General features: G+C 37.6%; 1 protein-coding gene across 10 annotated transcripts in view; it reads right to left on the bottom strand.

Moving 5' to 3' along the window:
* Window positions 1-23,459, bottom strand: part of SYNRG (synergin gamma) — an 82,597-nt gene that overhangs the window by 30,053 nt on the left and 29,085 nt on the right. For 6 of the 10 annotated variants that reach the window (XM_077745501.1, XM_077745505.1, XM_077745506.1 and 3 more), the window contains 9 exons: window positions 22,394-22,603; window positions 21,165-21,398; window positions 20,182-20,257; window positions 16,492-16,690; window positions 15,646-15,894; window positions 13,600-13,733; window positions 8,476-8,594; window positions 8,211-8,273; window positions 3,380-4,327 (listed from right to left, as the gene is read on the bottom strand). In XM_077745501.1, coding sequence (XP_077601627.1) covers window positions 3,380-4,327; window positions 8,211-8,273; window positions 8,476-8,594; window positions 13,600-13,733; window positions 15,646-15,894; window positions 16,492-16,690; window positions 20,182-20,257; window positions 21,165-21,398; window positions 22,394-22,603 — 2,232 coding nt within the window. Of the gene's footprint in view, window positions 1-3,379; window positions 4,328-8,210; window positions 8,274-8,475; window positions 8,595-13,599; window positions 13,734-15,645; window positions 15,895-16,491; window positions 16,691-20,181; window positions 20,258-21,164; window positions 21,399-22,300; window positions 22,604-23,459 lie in introns of all 10 variants that reach the window. The other 4 variants (XM_077745498.1, XM_077745500.1, XM_077745508.1 and 1 more) reach the window with 3 other exon arrangements.

The raw sequence follows: 23,459 nt of genomic DNA, 5'->3' as shown, positions 1-23,459 counted from the left end.
TATTTTCCAGACTTAGCATTCTCTTATTGCTACCTTTTGTGTGTCTTTCTAGAATTATCTTCTTAAAAATGAAAGTGGTTTAAAGCTTACTTTGAGGACATCCTCAAATCATTTTAAGAAATTGCTTTATGGACTGTGAGCTTTATAATACATTCTAAAACTGGAGGGTATCATGCTCTACAAGTAGAGGGCGAGCACCTATTTCAGACCCACACTGAATTTAGTCCTGAAGACTTCCTAGTATTGACACTGACCACTCTCCATCACATAGATTATCAATTTAAATTCAGTTTGCATGTACTGTGCTCAGAAGTCCATCCCAACACCACTTCATGATTTACTTTAAGTTAAATTTACAGACATCTGGTTATCAACAGATATATCCCCTGTCNTGTTGGAGGCAGGCTCTGTGAGGTTTACTAAGCAATAAAATCGACTCCCGTTTTCTCACTAAATGAAAGGAGTAACTTTCCCTATTACATAGTGGAAGGTTTACACTTATTTTTCAAACATTTAAAGTTACATTTGAATCCAGTGCCATGTTAAACATTTGTATCAGTGGGATTATAAGGGGGAAAGGCTAAACCAATACTTTCTTAGGAGAAAGGTATTTGGAGAGACAAAAGGGAAAAAACCCCTAATCACAGGAGGTGCTACTGCTTTACCCTTGATACGGACCAGGTATTCTTTGGTCTAACCCTGAAAAAGTACAAATTACACACATCCCCACACTTTCAAAATATGCCAAAGAATTATTTATTAACATAGGACTTACAGATCACAAAAGAAGTAGTACAGAAGAGTGGAAAAGAAGTCATCAGAATAAGCATGCAGATCAGTATTTGCAGAGGAATATACCAAAGCAAGTTCAAAAAGGCACATTCACACAGAAAATGTCTAAATTGAAAAAAAGACATCAGATAAGCAGCCAAAAAGAAAAAAAAATACTGATAATAAGGCGCTGATTAAAATACAACGATTTTCAAAGAAGAGCTACTTTACAGGTAGGTAGGGAGCTACAGAAGGCTCACTAACCCTTTGAGAGTGTCACAAGTGAGGGTAAGCTCTTGCTGCCAACAAAACCAGATGATTGTAATGACTGCACATCAAGATGCTTCGGTGCCAGAGAGATTAAATTTAGTGGTGGGGATAAAGCAGCCTCGTTGAAATTATATGCAGCAAGGGCTCAAAGGGTTAAATGTAATAATACGCAGAGAAATCAGGCAATGTTATTATTAGTATTATCTACCTTCCATACAAAGAATTATCGCAAGAGTTAAAAGAGACAGTATCCCCTTCAGAGTTAAGTTAGGGTTTCTTGACAATACTAAGGTCCAGAGATAGCAGTCTACTAGGTTTCATTCTCTTTTCATCAGCCCACTTTTTATTTCTCCAATGAGAAGTACTTTTAACCCTCAGACTAAGAGAGCATGAGATACTGAAGTCAACATGAGGATAAAGTAAAACCAAACTGCATTGAAGAAGTTCCTGCCATTTCCCTTCTATAGTACATTTATGCAGCAGTTTTGCCCAACAACAATATAGCTCACTGGTCAGACATCAAACCCCTTGTAACAACCGCTCTAAAGGGATACTGCTCTTTCTGACAGGAGGTTTACAGATCAAAAAGAGGAAACAATCTTCTTTTAAGGATATCCTCAAACTGAAGAGACTTGGCTTGAAAGTTACAGGTTCCAAGCTGGAAATGTTCCAAACATACATAAAAGAACATGTGCACAGAAGATTATTTTAACAGGTCAATCAGAACAAGCTCAGTCAAAAAACCTCCCCTCCCCAAATAAAATGGAAAAATCTTAAAAGAAGGAAAAAGAAAGACATCCCAAACCTGATTAGACTCATCTCATAAAGACATCTAGGTTGGCACTATGAAAGAATATAGATTCACTTTCAGAAAAATAGCTTCTACTTAGGAACTTGAGAGTCCAGAAGGCTAGTATACATGTTATGAGATTTTTAAGTAAAAATCAGATATTGTTCAAAAAAACAGAGCACTCTGCAACCAACCACGGTGGCTCAAGCAGCTCGTACAAAAAAGAGAAACAGAATCACTCTATCAAACAAAGAGCAGCAAAAACAACACAAACAAACATAAAAAACACAAAAGGGAAAACATCTGAGGAAAACCACAAAGAAAGGAAGTTGACAGGGGCACAAAGCGCCCCGCAGATGGCCCACCGCCCCGGACAAAGCCTCAGCAAGCCACTGCGGGAGACACGCAAGCTCTCTGACACACCTGCTCTTGGTTCAGCACCCCGTTTAAGGATACCTCCAACACTTCAACAGCCAAAGCATGGGTGCAATTTTGTTTTTTGACTTACCAATGTGACACGTGCAAAAGCCGTAATGCTCTAACATTTCTGCCAGAATCTGTAAACTTGGAAGTGTCTTACAGGTCCCTCTCTAGTTTAAAAAACAACAAACCCTTCATATGCATAATACGTTTTCTAAAATAATACAGTAATACTGAGATAGTTCCCGTTATTAAAGGCCACAAAATGGGTTTATCTTTTTATATAACATACCAAATAACAAAACAAAATAAAAACGAGGACACTTGGGAATCTACATTTTACGACAGGAAGTTGGACTAGAGAATAAACTGCCACATGTAAATCCGTACAGAATTTAAAGAGGGCTCCCTTAGAGGATGTTTTCAAACATTTTAAGAGAAAATGAGTAGTTACCCTATTCTACCATCTACAGATGTGTTACAATTTAATACCTTCAGTAATAGAATTAACGCTGAAAACCCTACCCGAACTCCACTAACGAACGACTCATGCCCTCCTCCTTGCCAGACTCGGCTCACAGGACATCCACACACACACTCTTTCCCTCCTCTCTTGTGGGGATGTGGCAAACTGCAGTATGACTGGCTAGACTAATTTTTACTAAGACTTGGCCTAACAAGAATCAGTTCTGTCAGCCAAACAGAATACTATATTGGCAGCTGCCAAACAGACCCAAGAGAAAAGAAAAGGAGAGGAAAACACTGACCTCACTCACAGAAATGGAGGAACAGTACCGAGCACTGCAAAAGTCTTTATAAAATTCCTGGTGATGTAGGGTTCATTTAGAGTGGATTTTTATGTGTCTCTAACACCAAGTTGGTGTTAGATTTTGAAAATAAAAATATTTTAGCTATCCAGTCTAAGTTCCAGAGTATTCGTGGGATCCATATATCCAAGTACCCACAGAACTGAATTTAACACTGCATCAATGGCACTGGCAATGAAGAGGTTATTAGAAATCCATTAAGGTTAAGAGCCAGAGCCTTACCCTACTGTAAATCAACACCCACCGAACCATCTTTGAAATCTACATCACCATCACCAGAGTAGTCTCACCAATTCCTCACCTGCAGCAGGAGGATGCTGGCCACTAACTGTTGGTAAATCCAAAGAGCTATCAGACATGACATGCTTAAGATCTCCTCCCACATCAGCCAGTTTCATGTCAAACTGAACAGAGAGTGCATCTTCAGAGTCCTCCTTGCCAACACTGCTGCCACCAATGGACGGGAGATCCAAGGACTTCACTGAAGCAGAGTCCTCTTTGGTGTGTCTGAAAGCCACTGACTTCTCACCTAGGGATTTGTCTGAGTTCATGGAAGAAAATTTACTGGAGTGGAAGTCAGCAAAATCATCATCACTTTTTCCTGAAGGGGTGTTATCTTTCAGTTCTTCAATCCCCAGCCCAGATCCTTCCAGAGAAAGTTGTTTGAAGACATCATATTTGGTAGATGCGGCAGCGGAGTTTTGTCCACTCTTCACTGTGCTGCTTGAGCTGCCACTTAGAGGAACAGGGCTAGCTTCCTCCTTAAGGGCTTCATATTTGTCATCTGCCTTTTGCTCAGATGAAACAGAGCTATTACTGAAAGCCATAAAATCTGCAAAGTCATCCTGTTCCCCAACAGATGCTGGACTAGAATATTCCCCAAAAAGGTTGAATTCTCCAAAATCATCAGCCAAACTAGACATCTTAGTTGATGCCAATGCTGTCGTAGCTGCAGCAGATCCTGTTGGCTGTGGTCGTGTGGAAACAGATTTGGATGCACTAAAAGCAGCTGAAAAAGACAATGGTTTCTCACTGCTGCAGTTAACTGAGGAAAACATATCTAGGTCTGCTAAGTTCAGAGGATTTTTCAGTTGTGTTTGTTGTTTCTGTTGTACAGCTCCTGAGGGGAAGGCTGCTGGAAAAGTTTGGTCTTTTGTTGGTGGCTCTAGTGGTGATAGACTATCGGCAGTTTTAAAATCGGTGAAACCGTCATCAGTGCTTGCAGATCTGAATTCTGCAAAGTTTTCTCCTGAAAGAGAAAAAGATGTCCAAATAAATAAGAATGCTGAGCTGAACACCGTATGATGCACACCATATTAAATTACAAGCATACTTCTAGAGACCTGTCCCTCGCTGGCTTGACATGATTTAACCACAGCTTACACGCCACTAAAACAGTTCTTTGGACACTACACACCTGTTTCCACACCAGAGGCTAGTGATACCAAAATAAATAAAAATCAAACCAAGAGCACCTAACCATGTCAGTTTCATTTGCTCATTTTAGTGTGCTATGTCTCCTAGTGCCAGACCCTTCAGATGGCCAAAAGCACTGCTCTCAGGACTTTTTCTCACTACAGCCAGCTGGCCAAGCACACAAGAGAAGAAGAAATGGGTGCTGGAGGTTCCTGAAGAGAGATACATTAAAATGATGATCCTTTAAAGATAAAATGTTTCACATGGTGATCAATCAGGAAAAAAGTATCGCAGGTACCACTGAAGTATTATGGAAAATCCTGCATCTCGTATTTAGGATGTGAAACACCTTGCTCAACTAGGTACTTCAAGCATACTGTTAGCTATTAAGTGGTCTTGCTCAAGTATGTGGAGGCATTCATTTGAAGGTAACTTTGATGGAAAAGTGTGAAAAGGTATCTAGTTATTTGCAAAGCATTCACGCTAAGGACACATTTTAAAGTGGCTTCTCTATAAAACAAATAAGCCGAATCTCATGGAAAAAAATCTGTGAGCACTTGGGCTTATTTCGAAATCAGCCATCTCACTGTATCAATGAGCATTTATTCTTATTTATTAAAATTCAAAGGGAACTGAATAAATACCAACTCCATTATTAAAAATTTCAAGGGACAGGATTTAAACTTTAGTTTATATTGTGCTACTCTGAGAAAGGAGTTACTGAATTTTAAAATTATTTTTTAGAGAAAATAAGGTACTAATGTATTCCTAATGAACAATTAAATAGACTCTGTTAAGATGCTGATAAAAATCTGGACCCATGATTCTAAACAGAGTTTCTTTTCTTTATTATGAGAGTGATGTTATCACTCATAAGTATGAGGTTAGGATGCAGATGATCTCGGTTCTTCTAATGGTGTCTGAAGGTCTTCCATAAAATCTACTAGGTTTTACCAAGTTATGAAAATCAGAGATAAACCAAATATAAATACAGCTATACAAAATCACTTATTATTTAAAAATATTATTGCTATTTCTGGAGAGTTATAAATTAGAATATAGGCTTTAATTCTTCATCCATTTTTAAATTCTATTTGTCTCTGAAAATGAGATATAGAAATATATGAGCCATAAAAGTGTACTTCAAACCAAAATATAATTCTTAAAACTGTCATTATAATATAACAGGCTTTAAATATATAGCGCTTATAACACAATACGTACTTTAATATAAGAAAAAGCATGGAAAACAATGAAAGCTGAATTTTCCTCTTAATCTGTGATACTTAATTCACCAGCATAATTCATCAACACAGAGAAATCTATTTAACATTATAGGGAAGTTTTAGAAAGAGAGGAACAGCATTCATAATTTCTGTATTTTATATATTTAAGACATACCACTAAAAAGACTAAAGTCAATTTCACAAATTGACAGGAGAAGCAGATGTAAAACTTAAAAAAAAAAATCACCCTATGTTTTCGGTAAGTATATCACTGATAATATTTGTATCATTTCCCTAAATGAAAAGCCGATTTTGTCACCGTGCAAATTTTTGATACGCTACTTTGAAATATCTGTGAAATTGACAAGTTTTGCTATTTTTTAAAAAGAAATCGGGGCGCCTGGGTGGCTTAGTCGGTTGAGCGTCCGACTTTCACTTAGGTCATGATCCCGGGGTTCGGGGGTTCGAGCCCCGCGTCGGGCTCTGTGCTGACTGCCAGCTCAGAGCCTGGAGCCTGTTTCAGTCTGTGACTCCCTCTCTCTCTGACCCTCCCCTGCTCACGCTGTCTCTCTCTCTCTCCTAGAAATAAATAAAAAATATTTAAAAAAAAAAAATAAATAAAAAAAAAATAAAAAAAATAAAAAGAAATCACCACAGCAAACTAAACTTACTGAGGAATTGTAAATGTTTCCATTAGAAATGTAAGCTGGGTGAAAGGGTCAAAAAGAAATAAAAATGGGTAGGTTTAGGAGTTTAAAAACAAAGTGAACTGGGGGGCAAAAAAATTAGTTGCAGTCAACAGAAGCCTGCATATCAGAGGGTACATTAATCCTCTGAATCCTTCTGAATCCTCATAAGTTCTCCTCTCTCCTGGTCACTTTTTAGGTCCTAAAAAACATTTCAAAAGAGATCACTTTTTGCTAAAACTTCAGTAAGAAGTACCACTTCTCCATAAGAACATTTTCCTCCTCTCAAATTTATGAAGCACTAAGGTACTGCTTACATTTTGGTGACACTGCCATCTTTCCCAGAAATAACATACCTATGATATAATCATTAATATCACACTACACAAAGAGCTCTGATAATAAGCCATGCTGTTTACTCCAAACTCACCTTGCTCCAAGAGGTGATGAAAGCACTGCTAGGAGTCAAAGACCAATTAACAAGCCAAAAGTTCCTCTAGGGCTTATCTCTGTACTCCTAGTACATAATACAGGTACCGAGGAACAAAGTTATTACACCCTAAAGGCTTCAATGAAACAGAAGGAAATACTTCTAGAAGCTAACAGTTATAAGGGATTGAATTTTTTTATTTTCAGTATTTTATTTATTTATTTTTGAGAGAGCGAGCGAGAGAGCGAGCGAGCGAGCGAGAGTACCTGCAGGAGCAGGGAAGAAGTGGGGGTGAGGAGAGAGTATCCTGAGTAGGCTATGTGCACCACCAGCACAGAGAGCCCACGTGGGGCTTAATCCCATGAACCATGAGACCAGGACCTGAGCTGAAATCAAGAGTGGGACATTTAACCGATTGAGCCACTCAGGAGCCCCAGGGAGTAAATATTTTTAGGACAGGTAGATTTACCTTTTTAGAGATGTTTAAGTAGTATACTTTTCCCATGAACTTTTACTCCTATATTACCTTTCCTACAATCTCCTCTCATCCCCATCCGTTGGACAGAAGGGTGACAACAAATGAGTAAAGGATGTTCTAAATTTGAGCATTCAGTATACAAAGGCAGAATATGGCACTGTCCCCAGGAAGAAATCCTCATGTGAGTATGCAAATTTCACAGCATGCGCACTTAAGCTTTGAAGGACATGATTTGACCTATGGATTATCTAAACCCTACAAATCCGGTTAGGACTTAACCACAAACATAACTTTCGGTCTTCACACATATGGCTCTCAAACTATCATTCTATAAATCCTGCTTATTTCACTGTATTAAATTATAGCCACGTTTGAAAACCTTGAAAAGACTGGTTGCTGTAAAAGTTCTGCATAGTCCACAGATCACTGCACTGCCAACACTTCCAGTTCTTGTTAAACATTAAAATAACTGAGAGCAGTCACAGCCCTCCATTTGATACGGAAGTCTAACAGGGCTTGAAGGCTTCCAGTGAAAGGGAACACACTAGCTTCAGAAGAAATTGCCTCATTTGGGGTTGGCCCTAAATTTTAGAAAAGAATTTCCAATAACAGAACCACATTTTGTTTCCTTGTAATTTCCAGAGGCACAAAGCCAAAAACCTCACCCACACGATAAAATAAGGATATGTTCTGGAGTGTCCCTGAATGAATCATCAAAAATATCTTTTATTAAAAACTGAAGGGCGCCTGACTAGGTAAGTCAGAAAAGCGCGTGACTCCTGATCTTGGGGGCTTATGAGGTTGAGCCCCACACTGGGTGGAGAGATTATATAAAACAAATAAATAAAAATTAAAAAAAAATTGAAATTTATCCACTTAAGGAATCAAAAACTTACTTGAAGATTTGCCCTCTGTTGTCTGTTCAAGTTCTCTGAAAGCACTGTATTTATCACCAGGCTCTATGATGAAAAGACAGAGTCTATTAAGGATAGGAAACTTGAGATTAAAACTCAAGCAAGTAAGTAAGGCACACTGGGTTAACCATACATACTTGACAAGTGGTGTAAGCATTTTATACATTTTTCATAAAAGGTCACCATTAAAAAGGCTTTCATTCATAGGTTACATTCATAAGTTTATGAACTGACAACATGTTTTTACCTCCAAAGGGAATGGTATTTTCAGAGGATTTGTCAGCTGCAATTCCTTTAAACACAGCATACTTATCCATTGAAGTTGATGCTTTAGTGCCAGGAAGGGGAATCAACAAAGAAGAGGCACTAAAAAGGAAAACGAAAGATTTCTTAATGACTAGAACACTGAATCCTTCCCTTATCATCAAGTAGGAGCTTAGAATTGAAATAGCAAATAGGTACCTGGTTAAAACTCATGGCTCCCTGCCTTAAAAGTTAGAAACGATGTATATATATTCACCACAGAGGTTTAAATCCTTTTTCTTGGAAAAATATATTGAAACACCTCCCACATGATAATCCCTTCTTGATTATTTCAAGATGGGTCAGACCCACACCGACCACCTAATCATCTTTGTAAGCCACAAAAACAATTGGAATGGCACTGGAAATAGATTCTCCTAGAATGATGACCTCCAAGAATGTTAACTTAAGGTCCATAAAACTGGAAAAGTAAACTGTTTCAAATATGTATACCCAATATTTTAGAGTAAATTATGTTAACCTTAGTATAAATCATTCTTTTAAATGGGCTCAGAATGCTGAGGTGGAATAGTTAAGATAAAAATCTATTTATGAAATGTTGCTTAAGCCAAGATGTAAATTGTTCTTATTTGATCTTACTGCATTGCTTACTGGCAGAGAAGTTCACACATCTGATAAGCAGCAGTGGAGTTAATACAATTTACATTTTACAAGGATCACATCAGCGGTTCCAGAAGCTATCTTTGTAGCAAAACAACAATCACTTCAAAATTAGATAAAGATAATTTTGCCTGTGGACGTATTTCTCTCTGGATGGAAAAATAGTGTAATGAGTAGTATCTGTGTGGGTAATTCTTGGATGGCTTAAACACATACTATAAAAGCACTGCCTTTTTTTTTTCTTATCACACCCAGGCAGCTCCCTGGAAGAACAATTTTACATATGAATGACTACTTTCCCCCACTAGTTTGTGTCATTCAATACCACACACACAAGTTATAGAAATGGATTTCTATGGAGTTCTTTGCCCTGAAGCAAAAATCTTTCCATAGTCATTTAAATCATCTTATCAGGGGCCTACAAGCAAGGTAAAAAACCCAGTTCTTGCACAGCCATGCTAATGGAGGTCTACAGTGCTTTAGGACTCAGTGTATCAAATATTAGAATTTCACATCACTAGCAAATAGCTGCTACATATTTGATCTTGACAAACAGGTCATCCCCTATACATTATAGGTGGATTATTTTTTAAAGTTTCATAAGTAATTAAACTACAAATCATTGAACAGCATGCTACATATTAATAAAAGTAATATTTGAGGAAAAAAAATCACAAAGTTGAACAATTTGTTTTTTCATGAATTGCCAAGTTTATCTGTGGTCTTAGAAAGCCCATTGGTTAAGTCTTCTACTAAATGTGACATTTAATTGATTATTATTGATTTCAAAATTATTTTCAGAATTGGGAAAAAAACAGATGAACTTCAAGGTAATGAAAAACTGATGGAAGTCAACAAAATAAAATTCCACTCAAAAAAAAAGGAGACGCAGACTCTGATTTTATGCATATTACAAATGAATAATTCATTCTAGTTCCATGAAATTATTTAAAAGAAACAAACTGTAATCACCATGACAGTGTTTATGCCAGTTATATAAAGTAGTTATCTATTCCAAACATGAAAACCATTACTTCTACTCTTTAATACTAATGAAAGGTACTCAATGAGGAGGCATATTGTTTTAAAATTTAAGAACCTGCATTCCATTGTAAGATAAGACTTAAGTGAATCGGACCAAAAAAAAAAAAAATTTGCTTTTGCTCTCGTGAATCCATTTGTTTTCCAATCACTCCATGTGGCTGTAGCAGATGATTTTACTTAGTTGCTTACCCTGCTAAATGTAGAGATGTTTTAGAAAGCAGGGGTGAGCGATGGAAACTTGATCAAGGCAAAAGGACCCACAGCAACCATTTGGCTGAATACAGACAGACCCATGGGGTGACCCACCTCAAAATATCTATAGACCCTAACGAACCAATGGACTACTTACAACCAGGCACAGTTTTGCCCCAAAAAGGGCACAATTTGCCCCAAAAAGGGCAAATTTCATTCTTCACCAGCCATAACTACTACTCTTCTCCCTTTAAAAATGACCCCACCCACTGCCTCCTGGCAGATGGCCTCTCCTTTCCAGTCCTGCCTGCCCCACCCTTGCAGTGTATTCAGTGAACTATCTTTGGGTGAATCCTTTCACACACCCCCACCCCCCACACACACACCACCAGCTTCCACCAGATCATCACCAGGGCATTTGGGGGCTTCCATTGGATTGGACAGACACAACACTAAATATAGCCATTTAAAAAATAAAATGAAATTAACCAACTCAAAACCCCTACACCTTAATTCTTTGTAAACAGTTTTATCATCAGTTCCCCACATCTGTGGTGTTTATTATTCTAGGCTCCCCAGTGCCCGGCACACAGTAAGTCTTTTCTGGATGGATAAACGAAAGACATTGCTGACTTCCAGACCCCCTTTCATGCTGGTTCAAGTACTCTTTCTCCTTTGACATCCAGTTCAACTCTGAGCCTGACCAATTTCTCAGACACATACTTTTCAGTGCCTAACTCTAAACCCAGAGTACCCCCATCATCTCACAACAGGATTACTATGGCAGCTGAATTGATCCCACACGGTAGGCAAGATCACTTTTATCATGCCACTACTTATTTCTAAAATGCTTGACAGATTACGTCACAAATCCTAAGACATCCCACATTAGTGCTGCCCTTAACTAATGAGATTTTTTTTCACAGACTAACAATACTCTCCACTCCAGCCTACTTCTAACACCTTACTTGTCTTTTCATCTTCTCTGACAAATAATGCCCATTTTTTGCTTAAAAACGCTGCCCAAAGCAGTCTCACTTAGGCTTAGCTATTTATATTGTGATTTAATAAATATCCCCTTAAAATAAACTCATAGATTACAGATCATAAACTAGGGAATTCATTATACCTGTGTACACGTACACACACACACACAAATGAAGGACCAATTCTAAGAGAATTTTATCAGATAATATAAATACTGAGATAAAACTAAGCTTCTTTACAGCAGGAAATGAGCTTTCTGCTTCTGTATTTCTAGTGCCTACCCCAATGTCTGGCATTCAGCAGATGGTAAGTAAATGTTTTTGAATGAGTAAATAAACAGTGAGTGTGGATTCTAAGACATGAGCAAAATGTTTTCATGTAAGCATGGAAGTAATCAAGTCAGAACTGAAAAACAAGTCTACAAAGTAGGACTGTGTAGGAAAGTAAACTATTATGTGGAGATAATGACACACAAAATTGCTAATATCCCATATATCTCAGGACTGGCCACCATCTTACAACTTTCTATGTCCAAATTTCAATTTCATCTATTGAGAGTTTTTCCAGATGAGTAAACCACTAATTTGATCAATCTGGCTTATAACCTTCATACTACAACACATTCATCCAACAAACCTTTATTAATTACGTATCATGGCTAAGCACTACATACATAGCCATGAAAAACTGTCTTCAGGGATGACAGCCAAGTGAGAGTGAGACAAAGAGTTGGGTAAACCAGTAATTATAATCAGGGTACAGATATCCATAAGGCACCAGGGCAGTAAGTGGTCCTCATCTTTGAGGTAGGGGACTGATGTGGAGGGGTTAGTAAAAAAACTTCCTACGTTAAACTGAGTTTTTAAATAGAACTAGAATTAACTATAGATAGAATTTCAGATTGAAGAAGGTAAGGGGTCAGAAGCCTGAAAGAGCATGATTAGTCTGGAGTTTTTCTGGCATGGCTGGAGCATAAGCTGTAGGGAAAAGGCAACAATTGAGAGACTAGGCAGGAGCAAGATCACACAGAGCCTTTTTCCATGGCAAGCAGAGCTGACAGAGTTGATGGTGGTTAAAGGAGAGAGCGGGGAGCCAAAAATAAATAGCATGTTTCTGATTTGGTGACTGGACATGGTGACATGATTTCACCAAGGAAGGGAATGGTGATTTAACAAATTTGTATTTAGCTTTGAGTCCCAAAATAATGAATCTAATTTTATGCAGGTAATTTGAGATGCCTTGGGTCATTCAGGTATGTTCTACATAGTAGTAGAACTTATACATCTTATTCGAAGGAAAAAATCTGAGAAATATTACGTGTCTATCAGGTCAACATGTGTGTGTGCTGGTATAGTGGGCTTGGAAATCCCAGTACTTTAAGAGTCTCACCATGCAAATGTCTCTCCTATGCGTCATTCCCTATAATGCCTTATCCTTTGGTTCTTGTTATAGTGTCCATGCAGAAAGCATCAAGATACTCATTTGGTTAAAATGGAAAAGAAGAATGATACTGCACAAAAAGGAACATAAGCAAAGTGATATATGTATCTTGACAAAAACAAATTCCAAAAATAACCAAAGAAATTCACATTGCTTTCTCAAAGTCTGGTATATTCCACTCTCTGGAAGAAGTACTATCTAAAAGCTTTTTAAAAAGTTGGATGATGGAAAGATGTTGGTGACAGGCTGAGTCAGTTACTGAACCTAAAAGTTAAGCTAGTAATACAACATTAGAGAATTAACTTATGCAACTGCCTATGCAAACAAACAGAAATCTGAAGGCCTAAAAGTCACTGATCTCAAATATAAGACATGAATAAATAATTGTATTTAGATTTTTGAGCTATGATTTCTGTGGAGAATCAACAGTACATTATATTGCAGAAATACCAAATTATGTTCCCCTGCCTCAAAAGCTTTTCAATAGCCAAGGCATTTGCTACAAGAACATGAAGTCATCACAACAAAGGTATACTCTGCTATAATCAGGTTTATGACAGGCACAAAATTAGCAAGCAGGTGTATACTGGGAGGGAATGGTAGTGCTCAATTTTTAGGTGGACAAAGGGGAGAAAAATTTCAAAGGTACAAGTAGGAATAAAGAGGGAATAATCAAGGAAGCATGAGAGTAAGTCGTCTTAATTTTCTTACTTAAGCTTATCACTGTTGACATCTCTTTCTCAATTATTAAATACAACGTTAACTATATTCAATTCTTTCCTACCTGCTTCCATGCTGGGAATTACTTGTTTTTGAAGAAGCAGGCAACTCTTGAAAATCACTGAATGAATCATCAAGGGATCCTGACTTAGAAGCATCTTGAAAATCCTGGAAGTCGTCTTCTTCTGGTTTTACCACCTAGGTTTATAGAGGATATTTAAATAGACTGAATTGATAAAATAGAAACTGACAAATCTATAACTGTCAACCTCAAAAATTACCTTTTAAATCTCCTCATTTAGGTACCTGAATTAGTTGGTGTGACTACCTAAGTTTAGAAGAACACACTTTGTGGGCACCTGGGTGGCTCAGTCGGTTAAGCATCAGACTTCAGCTCAGGTCATGACCTCTTGGTTCAAGGGTTCAAGCCCCATGTCAGGCTCTGTGTTGACAGCTAGGAGCCTGGAGCCTGCTTCAGATCTGTGTCTGCCTCTCCCCTGCTCACGCTCTCTCAAAAATAAACATTAAAAAAATTTTTTTAAATGCACTTTAGATACAATACCAACTCAAATATCTTGAGCAAGAATCTATCTTGTATTTTTAGATACTCTCTTGCACAAATTGTAAAAGACTGTTAGAGAACTAATCTATACAATTTTTAAATAGATGAGTTACATTTAATAGATTACTGAGAACTGGCCATCTTTAAAAAACACTTTATACGTTATGTAAATTACACAAGTGATACAAGCTTGTTATAATCCATCATGTGTATGTATAAAGTCAACAATGAACACTGACTCCAATCACATTATCTGGAAATAAGTACTGTGAATAGTTCATGAGTTTATGCTACATCGTTCCACTCTTTAAAAAAAAGATATAATAATATCTATAAAGTAGACATTTTTTCCATGTTGTACACGTAGTAGTTCACATTTTAATGACCAAATAGTTTACCACTGTATTAATGAGACAAATTTTATTTAACCTTCCTTTGTGTTAATGTTTATTTCTTTTGAGAGTGTGAGAGAGACACAGAGAGAGAGAGACAACACGAGTGGTAGAGGGGCAGAGAGAGAATCCCAAGCAGGCTCTGCACTGTCAGCTTGAACCCATGAACCATGAGATCATAACCTGAACCATGAGATCACAACCTGAGCCAAAATCAAGAGCTGGAAGCTTAAACAACTGAGCCACACAGATGCCCCATAACCTTTCTTCTTCTGATGGACAGTTCAGCTATTTCTAACTTTTTACTCTAAATTTTTTAAATGTTTTTTATTTATTTCTGAGAGAGAGAGACAGCATGAGCAGGGAAGGGTCAGAGAGAGAGGGAGATACAGAATCTGAAGCAGCTCCAGGCTCTGAGATAGCTGTCAGCACAGAGCCCGACACAGGGCTTGAACCCATGAACCGTGAGATCATGACCTGAGCCAAAGTCAGACACTTAACCGACTGAGCCATCCAGGCACCCCTCTAACTTTTTACTCTAAACAATGCTACAACAAATATCCTTGCATGTTTTTTGCTAATTTATGTTTTCTAAATTTTTTGCTAATCTGAGAAGTAAAAAATAAATTTCAGGTTTAGTAGCTTCCCCAAAAGACACAGTCTTTTAGTTAGCCTTATTAAGCTTGATGTTTAAAATGTATACACTATAAAGAACTATAAACTTCTAGCCAAAATCCAAGTCTCTTAAGGCTTAAGAAATTTCATTGTTTTTAAATAACGAAAAATTAAATTTTTTGTTTGTTTGTTTGTTTTTATTTCTAGGAGAGAGAGAGAGACAGCGTGAGCAGGGGAGGGTCAGAGAGGGAGTCACAGACTGAAACGGGCTCCAGGCTCTGAGCTGGCAGTCAGCACAGAGCCCGACGTGGGGCTCGAACCCACGAACCGCAAGATCATGACCTAAGCGAAAGTCGGATGCTTAACCGACTAAGCCACCCAGGCGCCCCCGAAAAATTAAATTTTAAATTATTTTAATACTGCCTAATTACCCCCTCCAGTGTCTGTCATAATACAGTAATCTTCTCTGTATCCTTGGAAAAAAAGCTGCCCACATTCACTTTTAGGGATTATTTGGAATACATATAGCTTCTCCATTTACCTGATTTGCAGGGTAAGTTGGCATGAAGCCACTGGAAGCCTGGGCTGCAGCTCCCCCAACTGGTCCAACAAGGTTAATGCCCATGACCGGCTGCCCAAGGTTGAGGGGTATGGAGCCTGCAGGGCCTGAAGACATCCCAGTTGGCTGACTCACCGCAGTAGGCAAAGTCATAGGAAATCCACTTAAAGTTGGAACAGGAGCTGCTGGAAATTGGTTTAAAGCATCAGGACTCATGGCAGGAACACCCCTCTAAACAAAACAAGGAAAATGGAAACATTTTAGGGGACTACAAACCACATACAGTCTAAATCCAGCAAAGAGAGACCTAAGCGTAAAATCTGTAATCCTGGTATGTTTCCATTCTGACTCCCAAAACTCATGAACTTGATATAAGAAAATAACTTACAAGGTTAATGTAAACCTAGTATCAGGCAAAGAAATGGTTGACATATAACAATTGTGGCACTGCACTCTCTGACATGTTTGGTTAATTCATTATAATCAAATCATTTAAAGTGATTCTGTATTATGACAAAAATTGCTAGCAGATCAAGAATACTTTAAAGAATTTTAAACAAGGACTTCAAAAACAAAAAGAGTAATTTCACCTATTACTGAGTAATTTTTAAGTTCAGAAAGGATACAGTTAGGTCAGAGAATGCTAATATATTAAGTAGTCTATAAAAGAATATTTTGCTAGTATGTGCATGATACAAACCGTACATTTTTGAAGCACTGTATCCTAAAAATAATCTAAAGTTTAATATACAAGGAGTTCTACAAGATTGTAGTCAAAAGGATTTATTCTGAAAAGTTATTTGATCTAACTTAAGAAACAGCGTCTACCTGTGTTACTGCTATCATGGCGAGAACAGTATAAAGTTCTTCCTTAGTAAGTTTGCCAGGTGTAGTTCGATTAGCTAAGGCCCATATCTGTCCAAGAGTTTCCCTGGGCAGTCCAGATGACATCAGAATGGGATAAAGTTTAGCAGTATCTATTCCAGTTGGAGTCACTGTGATTTCTAAAATTTTCTTATAGGCATCTATCAAAGGAAAGACCAGATTACAAATGTAAACATATTACAATGATTGCTCTTTTTTGTTGTTATTGTTGCTAATACAAGAATAATCTTGGGGTGCCTGGGTGACTAAAACAGTTAAGTGTCCACTTCCGCTCAGGTCATAATCTCATGGCCTGAGGGTTCAAACCCTGATTTGGGCTCTGTGCTGACAGCTCAGGCCTGGAGCCTGCTTCAGGTTCTGTATCTCTGTCTCTCTCTTGCCCCTTCCCCACTCACGCTCTTTCTCTCTCAAACATAAATAAACATTTTTTAAAAATTTGTTTTAAAGAATTATCTTGGGGCGCCTGGTGGCTCAGTCCGTTGAGCGTTCGACTTCAGCTCAGGTAATGATTTCATAGTTTGTGGGTTTGAGCCCCGCGTTGGGCTCTGTGCTGACAGCTGAGAGCCTGGAGCCTGCTTCCAATTCTGTGTCCTTCTCTCTCTGTCCCTCCCCTGCTCATGATCTGTCTCTCTCTCTGTCTCTCAAAAATAAATAAATGTTAAAAAAAAATTTTTAATAAAAAAATAAAATAAAGAATTATCTTAAGTCTTTAATAGAACTGAAGCTGTGTCAGGGTTTGAATTGCTGTAAAGATCATTCAAGTGGAAATATCCAATACAATTAGGGTCTGGAGGTTAGAATATAGCTTTGTTCTAAAATAAAGATTTGGGGCCAAAGGTCAGAGTAAGTCTTATAATTCAGGAGAGGATAGTAACAACATTAAGATGAAGGTGGTATAAACAGATGTTTTGAGTTTTATTTTTTTATTTTTAATGTTTATTTATTCTCAGAGAGAGAAAGAAAGTTCAAGCAGATGAGGGGCAGAGAGACAGGGAGAGAGAAAGGGAGAAGGAATCCCACACAGGCTCCGCACTGCCACTGCAGAGCTCAACATGGGGCTTGAATTCACATATGGTTGTAAGATCATGACCTGAGCCAAAATCAAGAGTCGGACACTCAATCAACTGAGCCGCCCAGGTTCCCCTAGACGCTTTGGACTTTAAAATAGAAGCTGTAGATTAATGATGGTGGAATAGTTTGAAAACAGCGGTGGGGAGGCAAGAATTGTACCAATACCACCTGTCTCCTGCCCCTGTCAATCAGAGACTGAGAGAGAAAACATCATTGGATAAGGTGCTATGGGAATAGAGCCTTCAGAGAAAGACAGTTTCAGTAAAGATGAGAAAGAAGAATACGTGTTTGAAAAAAGAAGGGACTAACTGTTGGAGTTTTTCTGCAATCAAATGGGGTTTCCAAAGGACAAGGTGAGAAAGGCTGTTAGAGACGAGGTTGTCATATAAAGAATGCTAATACTGCATGGGACACGCTTTTATACTAAACAATAATTTACTATTTACCTGAAATTCAAATTTAAATGGATGTAATATATACTTATTTGTTAAATCTGGCAACCCAAGTCAGAGGAGTTTTAGACAGCTAAGGCAGACAGAAAAAAAATGTTTAAATCAAAAACTTTACATCCAGTATTCATTTTTTTATTAAAAAATGTTTTAATATTTATTTTATTTTTGAGAGAGAGACAGACAGAGCAGGAGCAGGGGAGGGGCAGAGAGAGAGGGGAACACAGAATCTGAAGCAGGCTTTAGGCTCCCAGCAGTCAGCACAGAGCCTAGTACAGGACTTGAACTCATGGACCATGAGATCATGACCTGAGCTGAAGTCAGATGCTTAACCGAATGAGCTACCCCGGCGCCCCTACATCTAATATTTAAATATGGATTATAGGTTAGTAGGCTGACTATAAGAATACATATTTTGGTTAGGAAATTATGTGTGCATGTATGTTTAGAAGGAGGAAAAAAACGAATACAAGCTGGCAGAAAATGGACAGAACTCCAAAATATACCAGAATATATTAGCTTTTTGTTCGTTTGGCTTGAAGACAGAGAGGAAGATAATGTAAATTATCTAACGGGCACTTGGAAGAAAACCTACTATATTTATGTACAGTTGAAGTACCGCAGGANAGATTTCATTCTTTCTCATTGCCATGTAGTATTTCATGGTATAGATAAACCACATCTTCTTGATCCATTTGTCCATTGATGGACACTTAGGCTCTTTCCATGTTTTAGCTGTTGTTGAGAGTGCTGCTATGAACATTGGGGTACATGTGCTCCTATGCATCAGCAGGGAAATTAGCCTTTGAATTGGTGAGTATGTGATTATGATGTAAAGTAGATATTACTGTTTTTTTTTCCAAAAAGAAGTTCAGCTACAGAGATACTTGCATGAGTTTTATTTAGTCAAGCATAGAACAACTTTAGCCTAATGACCAATCTAGAAAAGATCTGATGAAAGTTACCTATAGTTTTCAAGGGGTTGGAAAATAGAGCAAAGTGAACAAGTCACAATATATTTAAACTGATTAACATATGCTGCTGTAAGAGTCACCACTGTATACACATCAGCCATGGCTTAGACTGTTTTCTGGTATCACTGAATATTATCACAAAATGTGCACCTTAGTGATTTTATTGGTTCAGCAGTAATAATATCTATAAAGAGAAAAGTAAACACCACATCCCCAATGTTGACTGAAAAAGATGTCACTCGTCTTTTACTTCATATTACATGACAAGTCATAAGAAAAATTTTTTTCTAATGTTTTATTTATTTCTGAGAGAGAGGAGAGAGAGACAGTGCAAGCAGGGGAGGGTCAGAGAGAGAGGGAGACACAGAATCCAAAACAGGCTCCAGGCTCTGTGCTAGCTGTCAGCACAGAGCCTGATGTGGGGCTCGAACCCACAAACTGTGAGATCATGACCTGAGCCGAAGTTGGATGCTCAACCAACTGAGCCACCTAGGCACCCCTATGTTTTTAAATATATAAATTAATCACCAAGAGTTCAGAAAATTACATTAAATGTATTAATACTATTTTTGGTAAGTTATTAATAATCTATGAAATAAATAATAATTTATTTTATTTTTTTTTTATTTTAGAGAGCGCATGCATGAGAGAGAGCATGTGCATGCGTGAGCAGGAGAGAGGGGAAGAGAGAGACTCTCAAGCAGGCTCCGCGCTCAGTGTGGAACCTGATGCAGGCATGATCCCATGACGTGGGATCATGACCTGAGCCAATATCAAGAGTTGGACATTCAACCAACTGAGTCACCCAGGCACCCCAATAGCAATATCTGTTAAAGCATGATAAATCTAAGAAAAGCTTTTAGAAATAAAAGTCTATGACGGTCAATAAAACATTAAAGCAAAACATTTCTCCTATATTTATATAGCTATTTCACCTATAAGGCTGTCTTAAATACTGGATCCTTTTTAATTTTCTGTACTTTTTCAGAAAAATAAATAAACAAGAAAAAAGTTAAAATTCCTTCTGCATATCTTATAATCACAACAGCAGATATCACAACTACGCTTTCAACATCTGAAGCTAAATATCCAGATGGGAATCCTGGACAAAGCAGCTTTTTTTTTTTTTTTTTTTCCCTGGAACCAAACTCTCATTGTAAATCCAAGGTGGCATTCTGGGCTGGACAGGATCCTGTGATGGAAATACTCCCACACCTAGAAGATAAGAAAAACCATTTAACATACAGAACAGTCCATGCAGAAGATGGGGAATTTGCAGAGCCACCGTTTTTTTATAAGAGCGCTTGCTGGAGGTACTAAAAAAAAGTCACCAATACAATGAAAAGATTTGGTTTCTAAATTACTCTTGTACATTAACCATGTCTTAAAGAGTAAACAAACAAAAAAAAGATGTACCAAATCAATACTCTGAGTCCTACAAGGCTTGCACCATTTCACATGAATTACAAATTAAAGAAGAAAACATGAGAGTTGCTGGTTTAAAAACTACCTATGTAAAAAAGTTAATTGCTCAAGCTTTACTTAAAGCTTTTAATAATATTTCTTTGGAAACTGATTTTTTTCCACCTGAATATGACACTGCTGCCTTAGACGTAGAGGATTTTTAATTTTCATTTTGTTCAGTAAAATATCCTCCAAAAGTTTGCCTCCTAGGCTGCCCAAATTCTAATTTATTTCTGCAAGCTAAGTTTATAAAAATTTGGACCTTTTAGGCAGCAGTGTATATGATTAACTTCAGAGAAGCAAAATCATATTCTCATTGGTGACTTTTCCAGTTAAATTTTAACTTTCAACCCTTATAGAACAGAAAGTGTAAGAGAGAAAAAAGTTTTTATAAAATAAAAGGGAAAAAATTTTGAATTAGGAATAATTCTGATTAAAAAAATTGGTTATCAAAAAATTTTAAAATGAATAACTGCGGAAAGAATTCAGAGCAAAATCGTAGGGGTTAATTGGAGAAAGGAATGCATTAAAAATATTTTAAGCAAAATACTGATTAGCAAAAATCAAGCAGCATTCACTTTAAGATTAATGCTTAAGGTGTTAGCATTTGAGCAACATTTGGTTAAATAAACTTTGGCTGAATATTCCATGAGCTCACCACTCTCTTCAATGGATAGGTTTTGGTCTGAAGTCTTTTCTGCCTCTGCAATGGTGGTACCACTTACACGTCCATCTATAGCACCCCCGATTTTGGCCGTTAAACTGGGATGGTTCTTACTGGAACCTGGGCCTAGGGCTTTGTGACCAACTTCAGAGGTATTTAATTTAATTTGTTCCTGCCCAGACGTACTTATATCACAAGATACGAGGAGCTTCTCCTCCAAGGAAGGGCCTAAACAAACAGTATGAAGGGTTACTTGTATATAATTGCAAATTTCTGATTTTTTTTCAATCATCCATTTCCACCCCCAGGTTCTAAAGGGTATGCCCTGTCACACATAACGTAGATTTGAAATAATCCAATCTCTACACACTTGTATAGGGCTTGAAAGGCTTTAGAGAGTTTAGAGAACTTAAACATCATTACATTGGTTCTCAAGAACTCTGTAAGCCAGCAGGTCGAACGGTATAGTGGAGGGAGTACTACCTTAGAAATCTGGTGACTTACACAAGAGAGACACTTCCCCTCACTGCTGGGGAGACCATTGGCCAGTAACATCATCTCTGAGTCTGTTTCTACAACTGCCAACTGAGGAAGTTTGGACTAAGTCCATGTCTGTTAACATCTTTCTCAGCACAATGTCTCAAGAAGGAGTGTATTAGTGCCTCCCACCCCCATTAGTTCATAAGTGATAAAACTGAGGTTCAGCTTCAAAACTTGTCCAAGGACATACTGACAATAAACAGAGAACCAGGCTTCTGACCCCTAAGTGCTCTACCACCGAACCACAGAGAGCACTTTCTAAAGCAGCTCTTCTTCGCTCATTACTCTGAACAAAATATTGGTGATTTTCCCAAACAAGAGTAATCTCCTGTAGAAGTCACTTTGCTTTTAAATTTCGAAGGTGGTTTAAATAGCTCCTAATTTAGGAGCCAAAGTTTTAAATCATTTTCCCAGAATGTGAGGCTCCCAGAATTAAAAATCAAGATTCTTATTTTGGTGAATTTCAATAGTACTCATATATTCAGGTACATGTTTCTTTACCAACATCAGTGTATTACTCTACTTACATAAGAGAAGTAAATTATCCTAGATTATCTTAAGAATACTTTCATTAACATTCTCGGAGTTACCTGCTTTCTGTGCATTGTATGAAGCTGCAGCAGTAGAGAAAGAAGGAATTTGCCCAGGGACACCATGTAAGGCAAAAGACACTGGAATCTGACCTGGAGGGAGAGGCTGTGCCCCAGCCTTCTGTGTATGCAATTGGCCAAATGGGGTGGTGGGATGGAAAGACTGAAAAGGCTGGGAAGTGGAAGAAGGACCACATGTGGGAACTTCAACGGGCCCCTGCATAAAGTCACTGAATTCTTCTTCATCAAGAAAGGCAGGTGATGGGGAGACAGTTTTAGCAGAATGAGATGGTGTGGGATAATCTGCAAAACGGAAAATGGCAATGAAACACATGGAAATGAAAATCAACAAGAAAAAAGAAATTAAGATGCAGTACAATCCCAAAAGAATATACTGAAACATGAACAGCAGAAGTGAATAAGAAATAACATGTAATGACAGCCAAATGGAATTAAATGAATGAAAAGTACTTTGATGGCTACTTACACACAATTCATTTTTCAAAAATCAGTTTTATAGCTATTTTAAATTTTGTTCAAAAACAGAAAAATGTAAAACTCAAAACTTCTTTCCGTCTTTTATTAGGTTAATATCACTTTTTTCCTCTGAGATGACTAATAATTTACATCAAAGTAGTGACTTATTTTAAGTGGTGATTACTTTTGACACCCAAGTGATCTCTTTGGAGAATATCCTCTCAATCACTATGTTCCATATATTAGAAAACTTATCTATATCATATATCTATATGCTGCTGAATACATTTTGGACAGATACATACCTGATCATTAAATTCATTATGCCAATTAGAAACAATGCATGATATGAACTTGTCATTTTTGATATATCATGCTTAACCATACACTTTGCATATGTAATTCACATCAGTAAAGTTACCACATAAGGAATGAAAATTACAAAAGAACATTACACACATTACCAAGGAGATATTGTAAAAAGCATCAAAATCAAGACACCATAAAGTGCTAAATCAAACAACTCAACAGTCCTTTTAAGAAAGTAAACCCTGACTGACGACTATGTTTAAAAGATCTTTGGCTCTAACATCTGTCAACATCACTGGGGCTTTTAACTGTTAAACGTGAGACTTACTCATGTAATAAGCCTTCTCTACAAGAGGGGCTTCATTTAACAATA

This window comes from Crocuta crocuta, unplaced genomic scaffold (genome assembly GCF_008692635.1).
Source record: "Crocuta crocuta isolate KB4526 unplaced genomic scaffold, BGI_CrCroc_1.0 scaffold333, whole genome shotgun sequence".
Lineage (NCBI taxonomy): Eukaryota > Metazoa > Chordata > Mammalia > Carnivora > Hyaenidae > Crocuta > Crocuta crocuta.
Note: the sequence above shows the minus strand (reverse complement) of the source record. Positions and strands in the feature narration are given on the sequence as shown.